This window comes from Sarcophilus harrisii, chromosome 4, assembly GCF_902635505.1.
Source record: "Sarcophilus harrisii chromosome 4, mSarHar1.11, whole genome shotgun sequence".
NCBI lineage: Eukaryota > Metazoa > Chordata > Mammalia > Dasyuromorphia > Dasyuridae > Sarcophilus > Sarcophilus harrisii.
The window spans coordinates 298,713,859-298,739,107 of record NC_045429.1 but is presented as its reverse complement, the minus strand read 5'-3'; the positions used below and the strand labels follow the sequence as shown (position 1 = coordinate 298,739,107).

Here is a 25,249-nt window from a genome sequence, read left to right as displayed (position 1 = left end):
AAATGAGAATGCTTTGGTATGTGTGCTTGATGAAAATTATTAAGGGAAGAGAATCATTGTGAAGCTCAGCCTTTGTGTACACATAAGTAGGGCCCGACTGCATGTAGACTTGAAGTCTCAGAAAACCATTTTGAGAAGTTCCAATGATTATCAGCTAAATTGAATTATGTGAGAAATAAAGAGAAGTGAAAAAAATCATACTAAGATTTCGGATCAGTGAGGTATCTTTCAGTCAATTAAATTTTGCTATTATCACCTTGTCATATTAACACTGACATTAAAAGGAAAACTTTCTTATTCAATTAAGAAAATTATATATGTCAAGTAATAACTTCTTGATATTTAAATAAATCAAGGAGGAAAAGCAATAGATTTCCTGCTCATATCGACAGATTGATTATTTAATGTGGTTATAATGGAACAAGTTTTTACATTTCAAAACAGATGGTTAAAAAAAATTAAAGTCCACTCTAAGGTATTTTCTTTGCAAAACATTCTATAACTTTTATTTCCTTTACTTGAAAGACATAATCAATATTAATTACAGGTTAAAGTGACCAAGAATTTCACATTATGTATATTTCTTCAGCCACCTTGTAGCACTAGGCCATGATTATTCTTCACTTACAATCTTCGTGTGAACCTCCCTGCTCTTTACCCGCAGTTTGTTGATCTGAGACTCAGCAATGTCTGCCCGCTCTTCAGCTTCTTCCAGTTCATGTTGAATCTTGCGGAATTTGGAGAGGTTTGTGTTGGACTGTTCCTCCTGATGAAGGAAAGAGATTTGTCAGTAATAAAGGACATGTTTCTAGGCCTTGATGGGAAAGACCCTAATATTTTTGACCCTTTAAAATAACTAACAGGAAATTTTAATAGTTATCTGACTAATTCTGAAGACATTTTCTTACCTTTAGAATTAACTTTGTAAATTGAAATTTTGTTTTTTTCATAAATATTTGCATACCCCTCCCCCCCCCCTTTTTTTTTTTTTACCAAAATACCCAAGCATAACAGAAAACATACTCAGGAAACTAGAGGGAAAAAATCTTAACTGTCTAAGTTCTTCACACTATGAAATTTTTAGGTGATAACTTATGGTCACTTTTCATGTATGGTGTTTCCACAGTTAGACAACAATGACTTTATTTTGAAACTTCACAAGGCACAACTCTTAAACCAATGGGGAGTTTTAGTGTAATCTAGGATCATGTAGCTAGAATAGAAAGAATTCCATAGAAAAAATCTCAGAAGTCATCTAGCTCAAGCCCTTTATTTTACACATGAGGAAACTAAAACCTGGAGAGATTAAATGATTTGCTCAATGTTAAACAAGTACTAAGAATCAGAGAAAAAGTTTGAACCGAAGTCCTTTGATGCCAGAGTGAGTACTGTTACTCCAAATCTTTTAACATACAGCAAAGATCACAGCCTTTTTCTGGAAGAATGAATTTTCATTTACTTTTGATATTAGGTGGGAATATTGGAGAAATGGAAAGAAATTATTGGCTATTATTTTATTTTTAAATATGATATTATAAGGGATATTAAAAACTGTGATGTTAACAGAGTTTGGGTGTATTTACCCAGGATACTGCTAATAGCATGAATCTTATGACTTTTTTTGTTAGGATTTATAGGCCTGAAGAATTCTCTCTTCTACTTTCTTTAAAAAATTTTTTTATTTTTAATTTATGAAATAAAACAAGCATTCCTTTACATAGTAAAGATACTTACAGCCTCCTCAGCTTGTCTCTTGTAAGATTTCACTTTCGCCTGGAGTTTATCCACTAAGTCCTGAAGTCTGAGCACATTCTTTCGGTCTTCTTCAGTCTGAAAAATTGCAGATAATTAAAAATGAGTGACTGTTATCTTGCTGATAACAACACTAAACTTGATAAGATACTAAAAGAGATCACAAATACGGGAAGAGAAGATATCTTAGGGAACATTCAGTTGAATTCCTTATTTAAACAATGAAGAAACTCAATGACTAGAGAGTTAATTGTATAACCTTACATAGGTAGTAAATAAGAGAGGGAAAATCTAAACCTAAATCCTAACTCCAAATCCCCTATTCCCCATACCTCATTTATTACTGCTTTTCCAGGTAGTTACCCCAGATGAATTCTTATCCTCACCTGGTAAGTGAGCTCCTTCACTCTCCTCTCATGTTTACGTAGACTCTTCACAGTGTCAACATTGCGTTTCTGTTCACTTTCAACCTCCCCTTCAAGCTCACGTACCTGACATAAAATATTAGATTTGTTTTAAGATCTTCACCATAACCACTGAATGGGACAAAACATACAATACTAAGATTTGGGATAGTTACTCTGGCCTCCAGTTTCTGGATCTGCTTCTTTCCTCCTTTCAGTGCCAGCTGCTCAGCCTCATCCAAGCGAAGCTGCAAGTCCTTCACAGTCTGTTCCATGTTCTTCTTCATCCTCTCCAGATGGGCACTGGTGTCCTGCTCCTTCTTCAACTCCTCAGCCATCATGGCTGCCTAGTTAGTAAGTAAATAAAAAAACTATAAATGTCAAGTAGTTTTATAAATAGATCAAGGAGGGAAATCAATGAGTTTTCTGCTCACATCAGTGATAGCTTTCTTGGCCTTCTCTTCTGCATTCCGGGCTTCCTGAATCATGTCTTCCATCTCACCCTGGATTTGGGCAATATCTGTTTCCAGCTTCTTCTTGGTGTTGATCAAGCTGGTGTTCTGGGTAAAAAATAAAAACAAGTTGCCATTTTCCTTCTTTCCCAAATAGGGAAATAATAACAGCATTCAAATAAGAACAGGAAATAATACTCTTTAGGGAAGGTGGGGAGAAGATATGGATCTATGATTTCATCAGTGGGAAGAACTTCAAAAGAAAACTCTCTGTACCCATGCAAATTAGTAAATCAGCCATAACTCGTAGTTGTATTAATTGTTTCATAGTATTAAGTGCCTGGTTGTATTAAGTGTCAAAGTCAAGTATTGTTGATTCCAAGGGTAGCCATCTATCCACTGTGCCAGGGTACCTCTCAGAGGCTACATACCTGAAGTTATTATTTATAATGCCCAATATTATTTATATGGTCAATTCTTAAGCATCAAAGATAACATTTATAGTGGGGATTCAATTTGATTCATAAATATTCATGGTATGACTGACATTAAAGCACAATACTAGACCACTGTGTGGTATAGAAGAGATGAATAGAAAACAGGCCCTTTTATCATAGAATTTATATTCTAATAGAATATAAGACAAAGTTGAATAGTATATTTTTAATAGAGGATGTACAGAATACTAAATTAAGAAGGGATCACATTCAATTAAAGGAAAACAGGAAAGACTTTAGGAAAGAGGTGGATTTGAAGGATGGATGAGATGATAGATGTAAAACAGAGGAAAGGTAACACCAAGACGTTGAACCCAAGTTACTCAAAATATGATTCAAATATAGATTCAAATGTAGATAAAAAGAATAAGTTTAGTTTTAAGCAAGCTAAATTTTAGATATTTGAAGGACATCCCAATGGAGATATCCTTCACCTACTTGGATATTGTACACTAATAATGTGACTGGGAGGTTCCATAAATACAGTAATAGATTTTTATTACTACTACTACATATGTGAAATGATAAGTGATTTAACCTCTCTTGACTTCAATTCCCTCATACATAAAATGAGGATAATAATACCTCATAGGGTTATTATGGGGATTATGTGAGATAAAAATGTAAAGTGCTGAATAACATTAAGGTACATAAAGGTGTTTGCTATTCTTCTTATTATAAAGCTAGAAAAAAATTTAGTTCCTCAAAAGATTTTTAACAACTACCAAGATATATTTAAGCAGAATCTGATTTGGACTTTTTTTTCCCCGTTTTTCCAATCCATACTTTGTTGTAATTGTGCTCACCTGAGTATGTAGGAGTTGTACACGCTCACTGGCATCCAAAAGTTCTTGTTCTGCTATCTTCCTGCTCCTCTCAGTTTGTTCCAGAGTAGCCCGCAGCTCCTCAATCTCAGCCTGCAAGAGGTTGGCTCTGCGCTCAACCATTGCCAGCTGCTCTTTCAGGTCTTCTTGACCTCGGAGAGCATCATCCAGGTGGATCTGAGTATCCTGGGTACAGCAAACAAATTCTGTTATACATCATGTTCTTAGATCTCAGCTAAAGCCAAACATTCAGAAACAGCTAAATGCATGGTTCCATTTACTTTAAGTATTCCTTGGGTATTTCTGTAGTTCCTTAGGGCCTCTGCAGCCATTCTGTTGGCATGGTTCAGCTGGATTTCCATTTCATTCAGATCTCCCTCCATCTTTTTCTTTATCCTTATAGCATCATTCCTGCTTCTGATCTCAGCATCTAGTGTGCTCTGCATAGACTCCACAACACGGATGTGATTTCTTTTCAGCTGATCAATTTCTTCATCTTTTTCAGCGATTTTCCTATCAATTTCAGACTTTATTTGATTCAACTCAAGTTGGATGCGTAGGATTTTCCCTTCCTCATGTTCAAGAGAAGCCTTAATGAAAGCCAACAATCAAGTCAGTAACAGATTGAAAGAACTCTGTGTTCTAATAACCTGGATTCCAAAGAAACTATTATTTTCCATGTTTATTCTATATTTTTCTTTAGGTCATTCCATAGGTCATTTCCCAGAGTCAAGCCTAAGTCTTTCTCAATATTAGTCTACAATGCTATGTGTACCTCAGCTTCTTCTAAAGCAGCCTGAAGTTCACATTTTTCTTGTTCAATTTGTTTCTTTATTTTCTCCAGTTCATGGATTCGTTTGCCTCCTTCAGCAATCTGCTCGGTCAGATCAGAAATCTCCTCTAGGGGTAGAGAGGTAGGTAGACATTGAATGAGACAGGTGGAAAAATGAAAGGGTCATTCAAGCCACTATTAGTAGAGTAAGTGAAAGGAACTCACGCTGCAAGTTCTTATTTTCTCTCTTGAGAGTTTCAAGATGGTCTAAAGATTCTTCATAAGCATTCTTCATTTTGAACAGCTCCGTGCTGAGGGATCGAGACTCCTTCTGGGAAGCTTCTAACTCAGCATGAGTTTCTTCATATTTCTGTTTCCATTCTGCCAAGATCTGAAGAAAAAATAGTCAGTCTACTGCAAATAGAGTAATAAGAAGAAATTAGAGACATAAATATCATCAACTATTGCATGGAATACCTTGTCAAAATTCCTTTGCTTTTTATCTAGGGCTGCACAGGCTGCATTTGTCCTCTCCACATCAAGCATCAGGTCCTCCACTTCATTCTGCAGCCTTTGCTTAGTCTTTTCAAGAGAGGCACATTTGGCATTCACAGCTTCTACATGTTCCTCAGCATCCTGTAGACGCTGGGCCAACTTTTTCCTAAAGAATTATGTATGTTTCCAGAAATAAATAACTTAAATAAGAATAATAATTATCAAAGAGAAGCATGTTGGACTTCATTAAAATACTGGCAATTATGGAATGCAAATATAATTTAGCATAAAGTGAACATCTTAAACACCTTGGGTAAACATGTGCCTAAATACATTTATGAACATATTTATCATATATACTCAGAGATGTAATGTGTCACTGTGGATAAACTTCCAGTCTTTAAGCAGAAAAACTAGGATTCAAACCCTAATTCACTTAACTATTGAATACATTACCTTGGGTAAGTCACCTAGTTTCTCATTTACTCTCATTGTAAGATTATACATTATAGGAAAGCTATTGATTTGTATTAGTGGATAAAATTTTCATATTTGGAGTTTACATACCAATGAATCATAAATCTAGAACAAAAACAGCATTATTCTGCAATGTTCTTCTCTTAAATATAATGTTCTCTGGAAGCAGGTTTCTTGGGAGGCTTCTGGGAGCAGTCTTCCTTTCAATTCAAATTAATTATCACTTCAATTGCAGCCAGCAGTTAAAATCCAAATCCTTTATTGTTTCCTTCAAAATAGCCCCATTAGCTTTCTTAGAGGCCTATCTCTCTCTTTGCTTGGAAGAGCTCCCCCTGAATGAACTTCTAGTGGGCTTCTCTTAGACTTGTGAATCTCCCGAAGTCAATCCTAGTTGAGGCTCCCAGCTTATATATGCTCTCTAAAGGTGTGAACTCTAATGTGTGAACTAATGTATGAACTCTCTTAAAGGTGTGAACTTAAATGTATGAACTCTCTTAAAAGTGTGAACTCTAAAGGTGTGAACTAAGTACATAAGTATTGTCTCTATCAATTCCAGTGACTTAGCACCTTGTTTCAAGTTCTGTCCCATAACATTATTCCCATACATAGCTTTGAGAATTCCTCAGTTTAGTTGGATTTCTCATCTCCCCCATCAATATACACACACATACATGCCTTTGCAAGGAGCCCATGATGGGTGATTATTCTACAAACCCACATACATACACACATATATACATATAAACATATATATATATATATATACCTATATATGTCAAAGGGACCTCACTATTAGGTATTTCCTCTTATTGGTACCAATATTGAACCTACAAGGTAGTATTTTGTTTACCTATCAGTTCAGCTACATTCTAATGCCTGATTGTTTTCTTTTAAAATCTATTCAGAATTCAGTTATTTCTCTGCCAATTACAATGCATAATTTTTCTTTATTCCAAAAGATCCTTGCACATACTTGGCCTCTTCCAGTTCCTCTGTGCGTTGAATAGCATCTGTCTCATATTTGGTTCTCCATTGGGCAACCTCACTATTGGCCTTGGACAATGCCCTCTGTAGCTCAGCCTTGGATTCTTGTTCTTCTTCATATTGTTCTCTTAACAAGTCACAGTCATGGCGGGATGACTGAAGGGCATGGGCTAGTGCATTTTTGGCCTATGGGCGGATATCAGAGTTAATTGTGTGATATTTAGTAAAACAATTCAAGAAAATCCTGAAGAAAGTTAAGTCCGAAAGTAATTTTTATCATGAAGTCAGGGGAAAAGTCTTGCAATACCTTGGTCTCTTCTTCAAGTTGCCTTTTTAATTCCTCAATCTGCTGTGTAAATGCTTGTTTTCCTCTTGACAACTGAGAAACTAAAGCATCTTTTTCATCCAGCTGACGTGAATATTCACCTGTAATAGATACATAAGTACACATATACATATATAGATGTGTACATAGAGACATACACATAGAGAAAATTACCAATAGTATTGAAAGGAAAAACAGTATTGGAAATTCAATTGCATCTTTTAAAGAATTATATTGAGAATTAACTGTAACAATCATTTCTCCTCAAATCTAACTGGATTCAAGATAGTGTTATTACACTTTTCAGATTGAAATGCATATATTTATGTCAGATTTCTCTGTAGTACAGTGGGGAGTTATGTGAATTAAACTGAGTCAGAAACTATAACTTACATTCAGTCTTTTCATATCCTTTCAAAATAATGTGACATGATACAAGACATGTGAGTTGAACCCAGACAGGGTCAGATACCCTTCTCTAAATTAGTGGACATTTGGAAGTTTTTGTTTGTTTGAAAGCTATTTTAAGGGTTTAGATTTCTTTAGTTCAGTCCAGGGTAAACAAAAAGAACTACACTAAATTCAGAGTCATTAGATCTATTCTGAAATATACCCAAATTCCCAGGTACCTGGGATCCAATATTTAAACACTTTCTAGGATTAGCCAAAATCTTTGGTGGTCTACAATTCTGTTCAGTGTGAAACTGTTATTAGGTTGCCTTAAATTGATCTCTCCACTTAGGCTGGCAGGTGGCTCTCTGAATATTATTTGCCAAAATATCATGCTTTTCTTTTCAAAAATTTATTTCATTTTTAATTTATGGAATAAACCAAGTATTCTACATCATAGATAAAATAAACACAAAGCGGAAAACAAAACACATAAACATAGCCTAATAAAAAGATGATTGCACACAAAACTGCACTCTATTATCATAAAAACACACAGGAGAAAGAAAGCTACCAGATTCGGTCTGTAAACGCCCTCTCTGAGTTGTCAAGTCATTGATTAAACGTTGCTGCTCTTCTTCCTTTGATTTAAGTTCACTAACTTGATCCTCCAGGGTACGGCACATTTTTTCAAGGTTACCCTACATGTATAAAGTAAGACATGGAAAATATAATATTTTAAAAGATAATCATAATTATTTGTTTACATATAGATGCATTGAAAAAAGAAACAAAAATTAATCAGAGAAGAATATTTTTCTTACCTATCTTGAACTTTGAAAAAGGACATTTAAAAAAAATTATAATTAGTTCAAAGCAAGAATTAATTAATCTACACCCAAGCATTTACCAAGTATCTACTATATGCAAGGCATTGTGCTAAAGACGAGGCATACAAAATCAAAAATGAAATAATCCCTATCTTATGAAGCTAATAATAGCTAATAATATGAAGCTGGACATAAAAGACACATTGATTTATATTAACATGTTATTCAAATCTGCCTGGAGAGTTCCTAATCTTCTAATTGTCAAAGATGTCTAACTAAAGAACTAAGTTCTTTTCTTAGCTCAATCTGTATGAGAATGGTACAAGAATGGCACGAGAGATGTATAGATGTTTCATCATTTCTGCATAATAGTTTTAAAATCTGGATTTTTTTTTAAACAATTCACAGTACCTTGGCTTTAGAAATAGTTTCTACATTGCTGGCAAGATCATCGATCTCCATCTTCATTTCACTCTTCTCTTTCTCCAGTTTCTGTTTGACCCTCTGCAGGTTGTCAATTTGTTCCCCAAGCTCAGCAACACTATCAGCGTGCTTCTTGCGCAGAGTGGCAGCTGTGGCTTCATGCTGCAGGGTGGCCTCTTCAAGGTCCCTGCGCATCTTCTGGAATTCAGCCTCTCGTTTCTTGTTCATCTCAATCTGAGCTGAAGTTGCTCCACCTGCTTCTTCCAAGCGCTCACTGATCTCCTCAAGCTCCCTAGAGAGGTCAGATCTCTGCTTCTCAGCTTTTGCCCGTGAAGCACGTTCTGCCTCGATTTCTTCCTCCAGTTCTTCAATGCGGGCCTGGCAATAAAGAAAAACACATCCATCAGCCTCTTCTTGTCAATGGCTAATTTTCCAAGGGTTGGAATGAAGAGAAGTGCTGACTTTACCTGCAACTCCTTGATCTTCTTCTGCAACTGAACCCCTAGTAATTGTTCATCTTCAATTTTGCTTTGTAGGTTGCTGATTTCAAACTCTTTCCTTTTTTAAAAGTAAAAGGGCACATATTAGTGTTTGCCAATATTTATGTCAATTTCACAAATAACTACTTTGCTTACTTTTTAAATTTTTCATCAAGCTGTTGCTTCTCATTTTCCAGATCCATGATTGATTCTTGGGCCAACTTCAGGTCACCTTCAAGTTTTCTCTTTGCTCTCTCTAGGTCCATGCGGAGTTTCTTTTCTTGTTCAAGAGAACCTTCAAGCTAAAAGTTAACAATACCATGAATGAATTTCTAGGAAGAATACAATTTTTAGTTTGTTCTCATCAAAGAACTGTATCTCCTTTATAATTTCAAACTTACATCATCCACTTGCTGTTCCAGCTTGATTTTAGCTTTGGTCAGTGTATTCACTTTGTCCTCTTCTGCCTGCAGATCATCCAGGGTCTGCTGATGGGCCTCTTGGAGAGCTTTCTTCTCTTTGGTGAGCTTAGCAATGGTTTCATCCAGCCCAGCCATCTCCTCTGTGAGGTTTTTCACCTTTATGAGTGAAAATTATTTTCATAAAATATATTATTGTTATATCCTATATTTATATTCTATCAAGTAGAGATATACTTTCCTAGGTCTCTTTGAGCCTATTTCTTCATAGTAAGATTCATACCTTATTCTCAGTAGCATGTTTCTCCTTTTCTACCTTGGCCAGTGTCAACTCAAGGTCATCAATATCTTTCTTAAGCTCTGAACATTCATCTTCCAGTTTCCTCTTCTTGGCTGTCAGTTCAGCATTGATTTCCTCCTCATCCTCAGCCCTTTCAGTCACTTCTTTGATTTTAGCCTCAAGCTGGATTTTAGTTTTGATTAGCTGGTCACATCTCTCCTCAGCATCAGCTAAACTTTCAGCTTCCTTGAATTAAAGGAAAGCCCAAATTAGAAAAGCAAAAAAGAAAAATAAGGTCAGACAATGAAAGGCCTTGAAAGGAAAATGGAAGAATTTGATATAATAAGCAACCAAAATTCAATATAGGTCATTCATTTAATCATTCAACCAATATTTATATAAGACTTTCACTGTGAGAGAAAAGGTGTCAGATTGCCTTAGAGATAGATTCAATTCAACACATATTTTTGAGATTCTACAGTGTTCTAGGCACTGTTATATGCTGCAGAAACAGCCTATATTCCATCAGGGAATAAGAATGACATTTGCCAAGATAAATTTAACATAAGATAAATAATGGTTCAACTAAGAGACCCCCCCCCAACTCCTCTATTATCATTAAAGAGAGAAAAAAACAGATATTACATACAGATTGGACTTGGAGTTGCAAATCATTTTTCTCTTTCAGCAAGGATACCATTTTTTCTTCCAATTCTTTCCTTTTAGATTCAGATTTGGCAAGTTCATCTTTAGTTTTCTGAAATTCTTCCTTCATGGTGGCCATCTCCTTTTCAGTCTCAGCACTCTTCAGTAGAGGCTTGATTTTAAAAAATAGTTTCATCCAAGGCCAATGCTTAACATTCATGAAGGCTCGAATATTGTATTGGATACAGAAAATGGATTCCCTATTGACATATTAAATTAATGTGCAGTAAAAGTTATATAAGTAATGAAAATAAAATTTGTAGATAAGATAACTTTATGGTCCCAGTGAAATAGTTTTGAAGTCTTACTCTAATTGGATTCATACCTTCTTTCCACCATCTTCTGGTATTCCACTCTTGCTAAGAAACCTCGGCACATGGCTTGAGTTCGGGTAATAAGCTGTGCTAACTTGTCATCTCTCATCTCTTCCAGAAGACCCAAAAGACCAGCTTTGAAAAAGACCTGCATAAGGGAGGGATGATAGATCAGTGATTCATTCTTCAGGAAATACAAAGGGGCAGAGTTTGGATAAGATAATTACCTTTGTATGGCCAAATTTATACTGGGTATGATCAATATCAATAGATCCCAGAAGTTTCTCAGATGCCTTCTTGCTATCAATGAATTGTCCTTCAGGAATAGCACTTGCATTTAAAACTTTGTACCTATTGAGATGGAATAAATATCATATAAATGACCTTTCTGATGATTTGTAACTAGTAACTAAAAATAAAATAGTTCATGAAGAAACAATACACTTTCCTATACTACCATATTTATTCTTAGTGAAATGAATAACTTTATTTATCAGGATAATCAACCTTGCAACCATAAGGCCAGTCAGGTCAACATTTTCTTTTTTGTTTTTCTTTTTCTTCCCCAAATTAGTGTTTTCCTCTTTCCACCTTCAAGTGTTTTGTACCCTCATGATCTCTTCCTTCTTATCCTGCTTTATCAAACCTATTTTTAAGAAAGGACTTTGTGGTCATTCACACCAAGGATAAGATGACTGATAACATATAATTATATTATTCTTAATGGACTCCTAAATCTTTATCTCTAGTTTCAACTTTTCTCCCAGTCTGAAACTTTCCAATTCCAACTATTTTCTGGACACTTTTACTTGGATGCTTTATCTGCCATCTAAGATTCCTCAGCCTGGCTTTCAGACTTCATCTTCCACTGCTCCTCTGTATCACTGGTTGTCAAACTCCAATAGACACAGAGACCACTAAACTTGCACATTGATTGAGGAAATCCCAGATATATTATTAGCTATGTTCTATTATATTTTTGTTTATTTAAAAATATATTCCTCAATCATATATGTCAGTCAACCCACTGAAAAGTCTACAAAGTATTTAAAAAGTTGGGCTTTAATTTTTAGTCTATTTTCAATATTTGGATGTTATTTTTTCTTTTTCTTTTGCAATGAGTGCTAAAGAATTCAGAAATATTCACAAGATTATATTAAACCAAAGACCAAAATCCACAAAGATGGATTATTGTGGGAATACAGTGAGATTAAATATGTGTGTATATAAATATATATATACACATACACACATACATATATGTGTATGTAAGTTTTTGCAAACTTTTAGATATTATATAAAGTCTAGCAAAAAAAAAATATTGAGAGGCTGACCTCTGTTTGAAGTCAGCATACAAGATTCTGCTTGGGAATCCTTTCCGACAGATTCTTATGCCTTCTAGCACACCATTACACCTTAGCTGGTGCAGGACCAGTTCATGTTCCATGGCACCTGAAACAACCAAAATATATGTAATTATCATATTATAAAACAAAGGATTTGCTGTGTATTTTTATCTGACAGTATCTTACCAGGAGTTTTAGTTTCATTGGGAATGATACACCGTACAAAATGAGGGTGAGTGCTCCTCAAGTTGGTCATCAACTTGTTTAAATTCTCCTAGGAGGCCACACAAGAAGACTCATTAAAAGTGTAAAACTCAATCTAAAGGATTATACTTGTTTAATTTTATCAGAAACTTTTGAAATACCAGATTAAGGCCATTTTAAAACAAATTCACAAGTATTTATTTAGTGCCTACCATTGTGCTTTGATATTGAGAATATAAAAACAAAAATAAAAACATACCCTGCCCTCAAGGAGTTTACAATCTATCAGGAGAGACAATATAACATATATATATACAAAATGAACACCATACAAGGTCATTTCCAGGGATGGGTGAGAGAAGCATTAATTTCTGGAACGATCAAGAAAAGCATCACATAAAATATACGACTTGAGACTTGAACCAAGCTTTAAAGGAAATAATCTTTCCAGAAGTTCCAATTTTTCCCGTAGACAGACTGACAGGAAGCACCTGTACAAGTAAATCTCAAGTAGAATTTTCAAAACTTATTTGAAAACTGAATTATACTCAGTTCATAAAATTGCATTCATTTTAGGCACTCATTTCCACTCTCTCTTCCCCTCCATTCCCCTGCTACTCATTCACTTTTCATTCTACAAATTTCATATCATTCTAGGAAAAGATTTACATCTGCTGGCACTGAACTCCCTGTCTTTTGACAAACACAGATTTCCTTACTATGCAAGCTGGTTTCCAGATTATCTACAGGATGAGCAAAATAACCATGGATAATTAAGAATTATGAGCACCAAGGAGAGGCACTCTAAGTTTTTTTTAGATCACCTGCTATATATTCATTAGTCTCTATGATTTGTTTTAAATTCTGACAATATATCACTGTTTGTTTAATGAAATTGTGGCATGTAACATGTTAGAAAGCCTTGTGAAAAAAAATGGCCCTTTTCTCTAATACAACCTGAAAGATGATTTCTAGCCATCTAGATTCTAGGCAATTTAAAGTCCATCATTCTGAGGTAAAGCCAGGGAGATGTAGTGGAAAGGAAAAGAAGGAAGAAGGGTATCTCTTATTTATTAAGATCAGACTTTACCCAAGTAGTTTGGGGAATTACTTTTTAAATCAAGTACCAGATTAGTACTTAGTACTAGTATTTACTATCAGGTATGATGGAAACATCAAATCAATTTTTCTGTCTTACCCTGAAAAGAGCTGATACTGTCTGGAAAGAAGAACCCTTTTTCTTAGAACCTTTCTTGGCAGCTCCAGCCTCTGAAGAAAAGAGAAAGTATGTTATTTATACATGGCTGTCAGTCATCCAAGATCCTTGTCACCTCTTTGCTTTTTTCTCAAAACAAATGGATTGTTTTGAGACTGCTTTTGGTCCTTCTTCTTTGTTCTTACTAAAAATTCACTTCTAAATTTGGGTATATCTCTATGCTCTCTGCTAAACATACTATTATATATACTTAGTAAAACTGCAAAGAGCATATGTGGCATAGTAGATAGAGGAAATTAAAAAATCAGTTAACAGGAAGTCAAAAATTCACATTTTTCCTCTGATACAACTTATTTCCTCAAGTAAGATTCCAAGACATAAGCTGTGAGGGAATTGCTAATTACATTTGTGAAGACATTACTACACCAGGAACTTTCCACCAGGACTGTATGGACCTTTACCAAAAAATAGGAAAAAATTATGTAAACATTGGTTGCTGATGGAGGGCAGTACCGAGAACAAAGTGTTAACTTTTAACTTGACTAAATTGCCATCTTCAACTGTCCAAGATTCAGAAGGCATGGAATTGGAAGAAACAAAAGATTTCAGAATTGTAGAGCTTTAAGGGACCTAAAATATAAACTGTTATGCACTTGTCCTTATATGTTTAATCTTTAGGAGCTTTTTGGCATTTGTCATAGAATGGAAAGAAAAGGTAGATTAAAATGATAGATATGGAGATAAAGGTGAATTCAACAGTGCCCTTTTGGCCTTATTAGCATGTTTTTGCTATTAAGACCATGAAATAAAATATATTAAATAAAAGCATGACATTGATGGAAAATTTTAAGTTTTCTTATGTCCAACTTGGCACCAGATTGATACCAGTATTGGAAAAGAACACAAATAGGTCATTAGAAGAGAAATTATTAACCACAGGCCTATAGGATAATTAGTTATCCTCTGTACCTCCAAATCCAGTTGCCAACATGGACTCATGTCCATGAAGACAGAAGAAATGTACCACTTCCAGTTCATAGTAATCAAGAATTACCTGCTTCAGCTGTCTGTGTCCCAGAGAAGAGGAAAGCTAGAGTTTTCATTGAGGATTTCTGGTACAGTCCAACCACAGTCTCATTCAGAGGGTCCTTATTCTTGTCCAACCAGCCTGCAATGTTGTAGTCCACAGTACCAGCATAGTGAATCAGAGAGAAATGGGCCTCAGCCTTCCCTTTGACAACTTTGGGTTTCTGGAAATTGCTGGACTTTCCAAGATGCTGCTCATACAGCTTGTTCTTGAAAGAAGTGTCTGTTGCCTTGGGGAACATACACTCTTCTTCTAGGATGGAGAAAATGCCCATTGGCTAGAGGGAAGATGATAGATAAATACTATGTTGTTTACAGGTTATATTTTGACCATAAAATTTAAATGAAATTCAACCATGATTTTTTTCATCAGTTATTTTTTAATGTCTAAAAATCCAAACACACCTTTTCAATGAGCTCAATGCAGGCAGCCAGGTCCATCCCAAAATCAATGAACTCCCACTCAATGCCTTCCTTCTTGTACTCCTCCTGCTCCAGCACAAACATGTGGTGGTTGAAAAATTGTTGCAGTTTCTCATTAGTAAAGTTGATGCACAGCTGCTCCAGGCTGTTGAACTGAATGGAGAGATTATAGAAACATAACATTTAAATCTGGAAAAGATTGTTAGACATTCTCTAGTTGTCATAAAGATAAAATAACTTGCCCAAGATTTTTCAGTTTTTAAATGTGAAAATCAGAATTTAAACTCAGAGCTAGTGATTTCCAACCTCTTTTTACATGAGAAATAATATCATGTAGGAGAGATCACATAGTATTGTGAAGAAAGCACTGGAAGTGGAGTTTGGAAAGATTTGATTTCCCTTTACATACCTACATGCTATGTGAGTATGAGTGCAGAGATTAAGCTCTCTGAGTTACTGTTTCCTAATTGTAAAAAGGGGCCAATAATACCTGTAATAACTCTTCACATGATAAAGGGAAGGTGGCCAAATAGGATAGAATATGCAAAACGATTTGCAAAATGTAAAGTGTGATATGTGTCATCTATTATTTACTAGTAGTCCTATACTACCTTCAATGCTCAGATCAAGCATTTTCTTCCATATGAAACTTCTTTTGATTCCCATAGTAAAAAAAGTATTTCCTCTGTCTTTTTTTGATTAATCATAGCATTTTATTCCATCTCTAAGCACTTATACTCTAATGTATAAAGTAGGTATTTCTTTTTTCTCTTTTTTATTGTTTTCTTTTTTTCTGGTTATAAAAAAGGGAAAACCACAAGAGGAAAAAAGAAACAGAAGAAAAAAGGGGGGGGGTGAAGTGAATATAGCATGGGTTGATTTACATTTAGTCTCCAAAAGTAAATATTTATTTAGTCAATACAGTTTGATTGTTTAGTCCAAGCCAATGATTACATTGTCATGAGGAAGGTCCCAGTATTGTGATTCGCTACCACATTGTAAATCCATCAATGTGTAGGAAATTGCTAATTTTAAAGTGGATGAAGATCACTCTTAAGTGACTAGGAAAACTTTTTAGTATGACTCCAAATATAGGCAAATCCATTTTTTTGAGGATTAATCTTGCAACTCAATGCAAGTTGTGTAACCAGTAGGCTGGCCACATAGTGGTGAAACGTTTTGGTTGTGCTAACCAATGAAACGAAGAAAAAAAACTTTTAAAGGCCTTTCACTTTGTATAGTCCCCTTTCAATTCTGCAGTGAAGGACAAAGTGGTACAAAAGGAAGTCAGAAGGGGAAAACAATTACTTTTAGAACACCAAGAAACTTCTCTAGTGCAGAGACTATTTCTTGTTTTTTGTTTGTTTGTTTTTACTGTATTGTTAGGCACTAGAAAATGATTGGCACATAGTAAGAAATTCTTGGTGAATTGGATTTAATTGATTTTTGTGAGGGTCTGCAATGCCAGATACATCTTCACTAAGCAGAAATCAGTTTTTTTTTTAAATCTATGTGCTAACAATAGTACAGATACAAAAATTGATAGTAATTCTGATCTCTGAATCAAAATTGTCTTAGTCTTCACCTCCTTACTGATATATTTCTCCAGTATCCATTCTGGATTTCTTGTCTCTTTTAAGTATATCTGGATGTTTTAAAAATGTCAACCTTAGCTTGCAGTGAGAGTTTCAGATTCTATTACAATGCCCCACCAAGCTTTCTTGGGGCAGCTTTCTTTTGAATATATAGGAATTTCTAGAATATCACATTTCTTGAAATTATCTAGTCATTCTCTTTTAAATCAAAATTGGGGAAATCATAAGAGAAGAGACTAGACCACTGTTTCTGAATTTACTGCCATGAATTTCACCTCTGCCAACTTGCTGCTAACTCACATCAAAGATCTCGAAGCCAGCAATGTCCAAGACTCCAATGAAGTATTGTCTGGGCTGTTTGGTATCCAGTTGCTGGTTGATACGAGTGACCATCCACAGGAACATCTTATCATAAATAGCTTTAGCTAGAGCACCTACGGCATTAGTCACCTTGAAGTACAAAAAAGTAATTCCTGTAGTTATTGGGAAAATGTAAAGGATACCCAAATCATTTGCAATCAACTGAAGTAAGGTACATACTTGCTCTACAGTCTGGCCTTTGGTGACATATTCATTGCCGACTTTCACTCTAGGATAGCACAATGCTTTGAGAAGGTCTGCAGAATTCAGACTCTGAAGATAGGCAGCTTTGTCAGCAACTGTGGAGATAAGGTGAGAGGAAAATGCACATATATGTACAATACATATACACATGCATGCATCATATATCCATAATACATGTGTGTGTATACACACCAATGAATATTTGTATACATTCCATGGTGCTTCTGCTTAAACTTAAGGTTAATTGGAGATAAGAACCTGATTTGACTTCAGTTATATAATCAAGCAACTTAAGAGTCACTGAATACCTTCAGTGCCATCTGGTTCAGCTTGTTCCTCTCGCTGCTTTTGTTTGAATTTCAGGTTCCCATAATGCATGACAGCCCCAGTAAGCTTGTAAATGGCCACCTTTTCATCAGGTGTGAAGCCCAATATATCAATGGCACTCTGTCAATAGAATCAATGAGGTAAATACCGAATTAGAATCAGAGTGAATACTACTACCAGTTTCTTTTTTTTCCCCAGTTAACTTGACAAGAGATGGATATAAACACATTAACTAGAATCCAGTGTGTTTGAGCAACAGGTCATCCCTTAAACATATACAAAGAAGTGAACTTAAACCAGAAAGAAAAGATGGTACTTTTTGGAATGTATAAAATTATTATTTTTATTAGAGCTTCTTTGACAATAGCTATAGTCAAGTGCTTTATCCTAGTATAGAAGTAAATTTGAATTATTAAGGACTATACCAGCAGACCATAAATTCTTGGCAGTTTGTATTAATGTGAAAAAGCTTAGAAAATAGGCCAACTTGAATAAGCATCAGTCATACATGGAATGACCACATGGTCATGTGACTCATCATAATCATTTTAACCATTAGCTGATGATTTTTGTGGGCATAGAAACTTAATGTAATTGTAGGTTGATTCAGTATAATAAAATTACCATGCCATCTAATTAATTTATTTAATCAGATTATCAAAAGATTACTTTAGAAAATTAGAAAAATAAGGACAAAATTAATTCGGAAGAACTGGAGGTTTAGAACATCAGGAGAAATAATGAAATAAAGTTGAAAGGAGGAAGACCTAGAAATACCATAGTATTCAAAGTATTTTTAATAATCAAAGTATTTTATAAAACAGTGATCATAAAACTGTTCATACTGGTTAAAAAGATAAAAGTTTATTAGTATAAAGCAAATTAGGAGCACAAAACACAGAAACAAACAAAAACAGCAACACTCTCATTAAACCCTATGACCCCAGCTACTAGGGTAGTGAATCATTATTCAACAAAAACTATTAGGAAAACTGGAAAGTAGGCTGACAGAAATAAGATATGGAACAATCCCTCACACTATTTACCAAAAAAAGATCCAAATGGATACACAAATTAGATATAAAATGTCACATTGTAAATAAAATTAAAGGAGTAAGGAAAATATATATTCTTCAGATTTATGGAAAAGGGAATTGTTCATGGCAAACAAGGGATACTGAGGACCACAAAAGTATAAAAGGATAATTTGGTTTTCTTTTTTGTTGTTGTTATTAAAAAAAAGTTTTAAAAGTTTTTATATAAATAAAATCTTTGTAGTTAGAAGTGGAAACAAAATCAATTAACAAGAAAGAAAAATTTGCCACAAGTTTTTTTTTTTTTTTTTTTTTTTTTATAAAGGTCTCATTTCCCAAAAATATAAAGACTAGCTTAAAATTTATAAGAGTTGTTCTTCAACAGATAAATGGTCAAAGATTAGGAACAGGCAATTTTCTAAGTGTTTCAAATCCAAATCACTAATAATTAGAGAAATGTAAATGGAAGTAACACTGAAATTTCACTTCACATCTATCAGATTAGCAAAGGTGACCAAAAAAGGAAATGACAAATGTTCGTGGAAGCTGTGAATCAGTTTAATCACTCTGGAAAGCAATTTGATACTATGTCCCAACAATCATTAAACACAGTGATAAGATTACTAGGATTATACACCAAAGAAATTTAAAAAACCAGATAAGAACTCATATGTACAAAAACTATTTACTATAGCATCTTTTTTCTGTACTGGCAAGGAACTGGAAAAGAAGGGATACAAATTAATTGGAGAATGGGTGAAGAAATTAATATATATCTATATGAATGTAATAGGATCTTTTTGTCCTGTAAGAACTGATAAAATGGTTAGTTTCAGAGGAATTTGGGAAGACTTTTATGAATTGAAGAAGTGATCAGCATTAGGAGGAAAAATATATAATAACAATAACATAAAGAAAAAAGCATTTTTGAAAGAGTATAATCAATGTAATGACCAATTATAATTCTAGATTACTCGTGACAAAACATTTTGCACCTCCAGATATAGAAGTGATTAGACACAAGATGTGGAATGAAAGAAACATTTTGGATATGGCAAAAATGGGAATTTATTTTGCTTGCCTATACATCCTTGTCTCAGAGGTTTTTCTTTTCTTTCTTTTCAAGGGTGTCAGGGAAATGAAGTATTAGGGAAAGAGTCCACTTTTGCCCTCAAATTATGAGAGAACAAAAGGTCAGAAGAAATTACAGGTGAACAGAAGAGCTTTGAAAATTACATGTTGAAATCATTATATAGTTAAAAAGAAAAGTTAGCTTTGCACAAGTGAATTTCAGTTTCTTATGCAAGTCCTACCTTCTATTCTATAATGTATGTAGAAATGTTAATTTTATTTAATGTTTGCTAAATTGGAAATAAAAGAAGTTTGTAAAGCACATAAAAAGTATGGAGACCATCTGCTAAGGGATGTAGGGGATACAATCTATGTGACTAAACAGAACAATGATATACAAAATTGTATAACTTTTAAAACCATTTATAGTTTACATTTATATAGTACTTTTAGGTTTTAAAAGTTATTTATTCACAACAAACTTCTGAAACTGAAAGTGTTGTTAACCCCATTTTACTAACAAGGACTCAAAGGTAGAGAGAAATTAAACTCTCAGGCTCAGACATCTTATGAATGTCTGAACTAAGACTCAGTAATCCAAATAACCTATTATCAAGAATAGTACTATTACCATTACAGTACACATTTTATTACTAAGGAGTGATGCAGATGGGAAAACAGGGATTTCCCAAAGGTTTTTAGATAAATGTAAGAATGATAGGACCCTAATGGATTATTATGGAAAATTAGAATGATGCTTTCCTCAACCTTTTGAATTTAACAACAAGAAGGACATCAAAACCTATTCTTGAGCCATCTCTTGCTATTACAGTTAAAGAAAGAATATTTAATTTGATGGACTAGAGATCTTACCCAGTGTGGAATTACTTCAGGTCTGAAATACTTACATCAGTAGCCATCAACTCCTCTTGGTCATTAATGCTGGCAACAGTGATCTCTCCTTGACTTATAAATGGATAATCATATGGGTTGGTGGTAATCAGAAGCATTTCTGAAGAAATAAAATTGACAGGATTATCCTTCTGATAAAAAATTCAATATATACACACAATTGCTATAACCTATGCCACAACAAGTAATTAATAAAAAATAAAAAACGGCTGAGAAGACAGTCCAAATATATTGGGGCTGATGTAAGATTAATCCTCCTTTATCTCTCTCTCCTGAAAAGACTGACTCTTCTGCTAGACAGTCCTTTATTCTAAACAAGTTCATCAATTCTGTTATTTGATTTAATGAAGGGAATTATGAAGTGTCTTACCAATTAGTTCTGGTTTCTTGTTTGATGTGATCTGATAAAAAATGTGATAGCTTCTTTCAGCCTTTAGCTGGAAAGTAACTCTAGATTTCTCTAGCAGATCTGGAGAGATAAATAAAATAGTCAAAGTGAGAAACAAACTTTAATTTTTAAACAAAAAATATCATAGGCATAGCAAATGGAAAAGATTTTGAAGGGTATATTTTGAAATCACTTAAGAATAGTAGAACTTTGTTACTTACATGTTTCAATGTCTGCTGAAGCTAGTTTCCCTGTGGTACTGAAATGAATCCTGATGAACTTACCCTGGGAAGGAAAAAGAATATGACTTTATCTATTTGAAACATTAATCTTTGAGTAGCTCAATAACCCCTTATACACACAATTAATTCCATAAACACCCTCAATTTGTAAAAAAAAATATGAGTACCCCCCACTTGTAAAGTTTGCTTTTAAATGCAGATATTAAACATGGTAGGGAAGCAGTTAGATGGCTCAGTGGATAGAGCAATAGGTCTGGAGTTAGGAAGACCTGAGTTTAAATTTGATCTCAGTCAATTACTAGTTGTGTGACCTAAGGCAAGACACTTAACTTTTGTTTCCCTTAATCCACTGGAGAAGGTATCTCCACTCCAGTATCATTGCCAAGAAAATCCCAGGATCAGTTTGATCCATGGAGTCATAAAGAATTGGATAGGATTGAGCAACAACATTGAATATTGTAACATTATAGAGGTTATATAGCAAGCCAGGGACAAAGTTTTACTTGTTGACCCATGCTAATCCCACGTTAGTAGCTCCCATCAGCCCAGGCTGTTCCACTATTAGAACCAGAGGGAACACATTTATCTAGCCAAGTACCATAATGATATAAGGTCCTGGGTATTGTAGTCAGAGTTCACACTTACAGCGTCATTAATATTTCCAAAGAGACTTACAAAGCGAGAAGAGTTGTCATTCCTCACAGTCTTGGCATTGCCAAAAGCTTCCAACAGGGGGTTGGCACTGATGATTTGATCTTCCAGTGTCCCCTAAAACAAACAACAATAACAAGTTATTCTTCACAACAGAGACTTCACACAAACAAGAGCATTGGCAGAAACTTGACTTTAACTTGCTTCACAACCTCACCTGCATCTTTCCAGACTCTTCCTTCTTTTTCTCCCCAGTCACTGCAATTGTTGCAAAGTACTGAATGACACGCTTGGTGTTGACAGTCTTTCCAGCACCGGATTCTCCACTGTCAAATGCATAGAAGAGAAGTAGTCAAACTCTTAAACAATCTTAAGTAATGCAATGATCAAACCCCAGCATGATATCTACTTACGTGATCAAGATTGACTGATTCTCCCGATCTGTGAAAGAGAAAACAAAGGAACTTTAAATAAACTTGGTTTCCAAAATAATAATTTTTCCTTAAAAGTAGCCTGTTTCCTTTTTTTTTTTTCAATCACTGAATTACAGCTCACCAAGAATAGATCTCTTGAATTTTTGTGGTGCTCTTGCTCTTATAAAATAACCTTTAAGAGGAGGTAGACAATAAGTTGTATCTCTCAGCAGAGGATATGTTTGCTACTCATGTAATGTTGATTGTGCTACATCATGAAAAGTCTAATGCTGTTATTCATGAGACACAAATAATGATAGTGAAGAACATAGTTTTATGTTTTATTCATCCACCTAACTGATAAAATGTGAGAGCCCTTCCATTTTAACCTTCCAGATTGCTAGAGGTGTACTAGAAGACACTGGATGCTAAGTAAAAAATTCACATTCTACTTGAAGATGTAAGTATTTGTAATAATCTGTGGGTAAGGGAATAGCACTGAGTTGATCAAGAAACCTGGAAATAATGCATGAGCTGAGACTTGAAGGAAGAGGGCATTCTGTGAGGTGGTGGGAAGGTGGGAGTATATTCTGAACATCAGGAACAACTCATGCAAAGTCCCAGTACAATAGTTGAATGTTATATTTGGAGAACAGCAAGTTTTTCTGCAACACAAATTTTATTATATGTTTAAATGAGACAGGAAGTAGTATATAATAGATTTGTATTTATATAAGCAATCATCTTTTTTTAAATTTTACTATGTTATAGAAATGTTGTTTTATTCTATAAATTAAAAGTAAAATTAATAAAAAAATTTAAAAAAAAAGAAAGAAGGTCATATGCAATAATCTGGCAAGTAGGCCAGAACCAGAACTGTTAAGGAGTTTATACTATAGCCACTCTCCGCCATTCCTCCCTCCCCAGTAATAGAGGTATATTAAAGTTATCCTTGAATAGAGGAGTTATGTGGTCTTACCAAAATTCTTTATTTTTCAAAAGAATCAATTTAATTTTAAGTGTTTGATCTGGTAAAATTGAAGTACAGGAATTAGATTTCAAGTAGGTTTTTAAGTTGTTTTTAATAGTCACTCCTATTTCAATTAGTAAATAAATATTTATTAAGCACCTACTAAATGCTAGGTACAGGCTAAGCACTTTTAATTGTGTTTTAAAGTTCACAGAAGGCATTATTTATGAGTCCCATATGAGAGAGAATATAAGTAAAAACTTATGTGCTCTGGGCCAAGCACCTACTGCCTTTGAACCTAGACTCTAACTCAGATTTTCTAAATGTAAATGTAAATATTTACAGTAAGGGCTATTACTATTCTAGCAAATTAACAAATTTAATTCCAAGTTCTTTGAGCATTAGGGCAGCAATTCAAGTGAAATTCCCTTAATCTTGCAAGCTTGTGTATTTAATTGCAAATATTTATTATTGCTCAGTTCCAAGTTCAGTTATACCTTACTCTTTTTGACCCTATTTGGAATTTTCTTGTCAAAGACATTGAAATAGGTTGCCATTTCCTTCTCCAACTCATTTTATAGATGAGGAAACTGAGGCAAACATGGTTAAGTGACTAATAAGGGTCTGAGGTTAGATTTGAATTGAAGAAAATTACTCTTTCTGATTACAACTAGTTGTCCTTGACTACAAATATATTGCCTCATGATTTTTTGTTTCAGTTTCTATGTCTCTGTCTCTGTCCCTCTCTGTCTCTGTCTCTGTCTTTCTCTCTCTCTCTCTCTCCCTTTCTCCTTCCGTCCTTTCTTCCCTTCCTCCTTCCTTCCCTTTCTCTCTCTCTCTCTCTCTCTCTCTCTCTCTCTCTCTCTCACACACACACACACACACACACACACAAATATTTCATTTCCAAACATTTAGCCTTGGTTCTGCTTTAGATATTTTTTGAAATTGGAATTTCCTAGTTTTTCATAAGTATTTAATAAATATTGATCCACTCACCAGTTAACATGAACTGATAGGCATTATCAGAGATGGAGAAGATGTGGGGAGGGGCCTCCTGCCTCTTTTTGCCCCTGTAGGCAGCTACTACCTCAGGGTTATACACTGGCAACCACTTGTAGGGATTGACAGTGACACAGAAGAGCCCTGAGTAAGTCTGTGCAAAGAAAGAAGAAACAATAATCATATCAATATTAATTAAACAAAGGAGAAGAAAACACTTTAAAATGGGAGTTTTTCAAGGCATGAATATTTTAGCTAGATGATGAGCTATCTAGTAGGGTCTTTGAACTTTATAAATTCACTTCAATGAATTTAGAATTGGGTCTAAGATAGCATGTTTTCTAAATCACAGATACTTTGAGATATACTTACATAGATCATCCAGGCTGCATAACGTTCTTTGAGGTTATACAGGACAGCAGGCTCATGCAAGTGAGTCATCATGGCCATGTCCTCAATCTTGTCATATTTGGGAGGGTTCATAGGGAAGATCTGATCTTCCCGCACTGTTAGTGTCTAGAAAGTAACAAAGGCATAAGTTCATATGGACTAGGAGAAAGAATAAATTGAACATGAATTCAGCATAATAAGATTTTTACTTACTGCTCCAGCTTCCGTTTTTACGGTCACCTTTCCTCCTTCCCGGCTTTGGATAGTGCTTTTTACAAAAGATTCCTTAGGTTCTACAGCAAACACCGATGTCTTGGCGTCAAAAGGCTTGTTCTGAGCCTCAATACGTTCCTTTTCAGACTTTCTTAAGTAAGGGGCCGCTTCCCCAAAAACGGCCATTTCATTGTCTGAACTCATGGCTATAGTTTATGAACCACGAGCCTAAACAAAAAGAAGACATATAAAAATCATCATTCAGGATTTGCATGCCCGTACACATATCCTCATATGAGCACTAATTTTATTTGTGCTTAATATTTATTTGTTGGGGAAATGTAATCAATTATACTGTTCTAATTCCTGAAAAAATTAAG

General features: G+C 34.6%; 1 protein-coding gene across 2 annotated transcripts; it reads right to left on the bottom strand.

Annotated features, from left to right (window-relative positions):
* Positions 1 to 505: 505 nt before the first annotated feature.
* On the bottom strand, positions 506 to 25,073 carry MYH2 (myosin heavy chain 2). Of its 2 annotated transcripts, none has more exons than XM_031965536.1 (38): positions 24,870 to 25,073; positions 24,639 to 24,782; positions 24,264 to 24,420; positions 22,295 to 22,322; positions 22,099 to 22,207; positions 21,906 to 21,998; positions 21,210 to 21,273; positions 20,971 to 21,069; positions 20,597 to 20,700; positions 17,565 to 17,703; positions 17,233 to 17,351; positions 16,993 to 17,142; positions 15,080 to 15,250; positions 14,643 to 14,952; positions 13,571 to 13,641; positions 12,355 to 12,442; positions 12,157 to 12,274; positions 11,050 to 11,173; positions 10,834 to 10,970; positions 10,453 to 10,708; positions 9,807 to 10,049; positions 9,506 to 9,682; positions 9,261 to 9,406; positions 9,093 to 9,183; positions 8,614 to 9,003; positions 7,947 to 8,073; positions 6,965 to 7,083; positions 6,647 to 6,843; positions 5,179 to 5,362; positions 4,927 to 5,092; positions 4,705 to 4,829; positions 4,211 to 4,519; positions 3,912 to 4,115; positions 2,591 to 2,716; positions 2,333 to 2,503; positions 2,139 to 2,243; positions 1,735 to 1,830; positions 506 to 766 (listed from the first exon to the last, which is right to left on the bottom strand). In XM_031965536.1, the coding sequence occupies exons 1-38, from the start codon at positions 25,071 to 25,073 to the stop codon at positions 614 to 616; spliced, it is 5,814 nt and encodes a 1,937-aa protein (XP_031821396.1). In that variant the 3' UTR covers positions 506 to 613. The 2 variants fall into 2 exon arrangements, with proteins under 2 accessions (XP_031821396.1, XP_031821397.1); XM_031965537.1 differs by having other exon boundaries at positions 13,571 to 13,632.
* Positions 25,074 to 25,249: the final 176 nt, after the last annotated feature.

What these genes read in the sequence shown, in the direction of transcription:
- MYH2 (XM_031965536.1), bottom strand. Translation starts at nt 25,073, where the DNA reads ATGAGTTCAGACAATGAAATGGCCGTTTTTGGGGAAGCGGCCCCTTAC. An exon ending in AAGGCCAGACTGTAGAGCAA is followed by an intron (nt 17,143 to 17,232) that starts GTATGTACCTTA and finishes TTGTACTTCAAG; the next exon opens with GTGACTAATGCCGTAGGTGC. An exon ending in AGAAGATCAAGGAGTTGCAG is followed by an intron (nt 9,004 to 9,092) that starts GTAAAGTCAGCA and finishes CTTTATTGCCAG; the next exon opens with GCCCGCATTGAAGAACTGGA.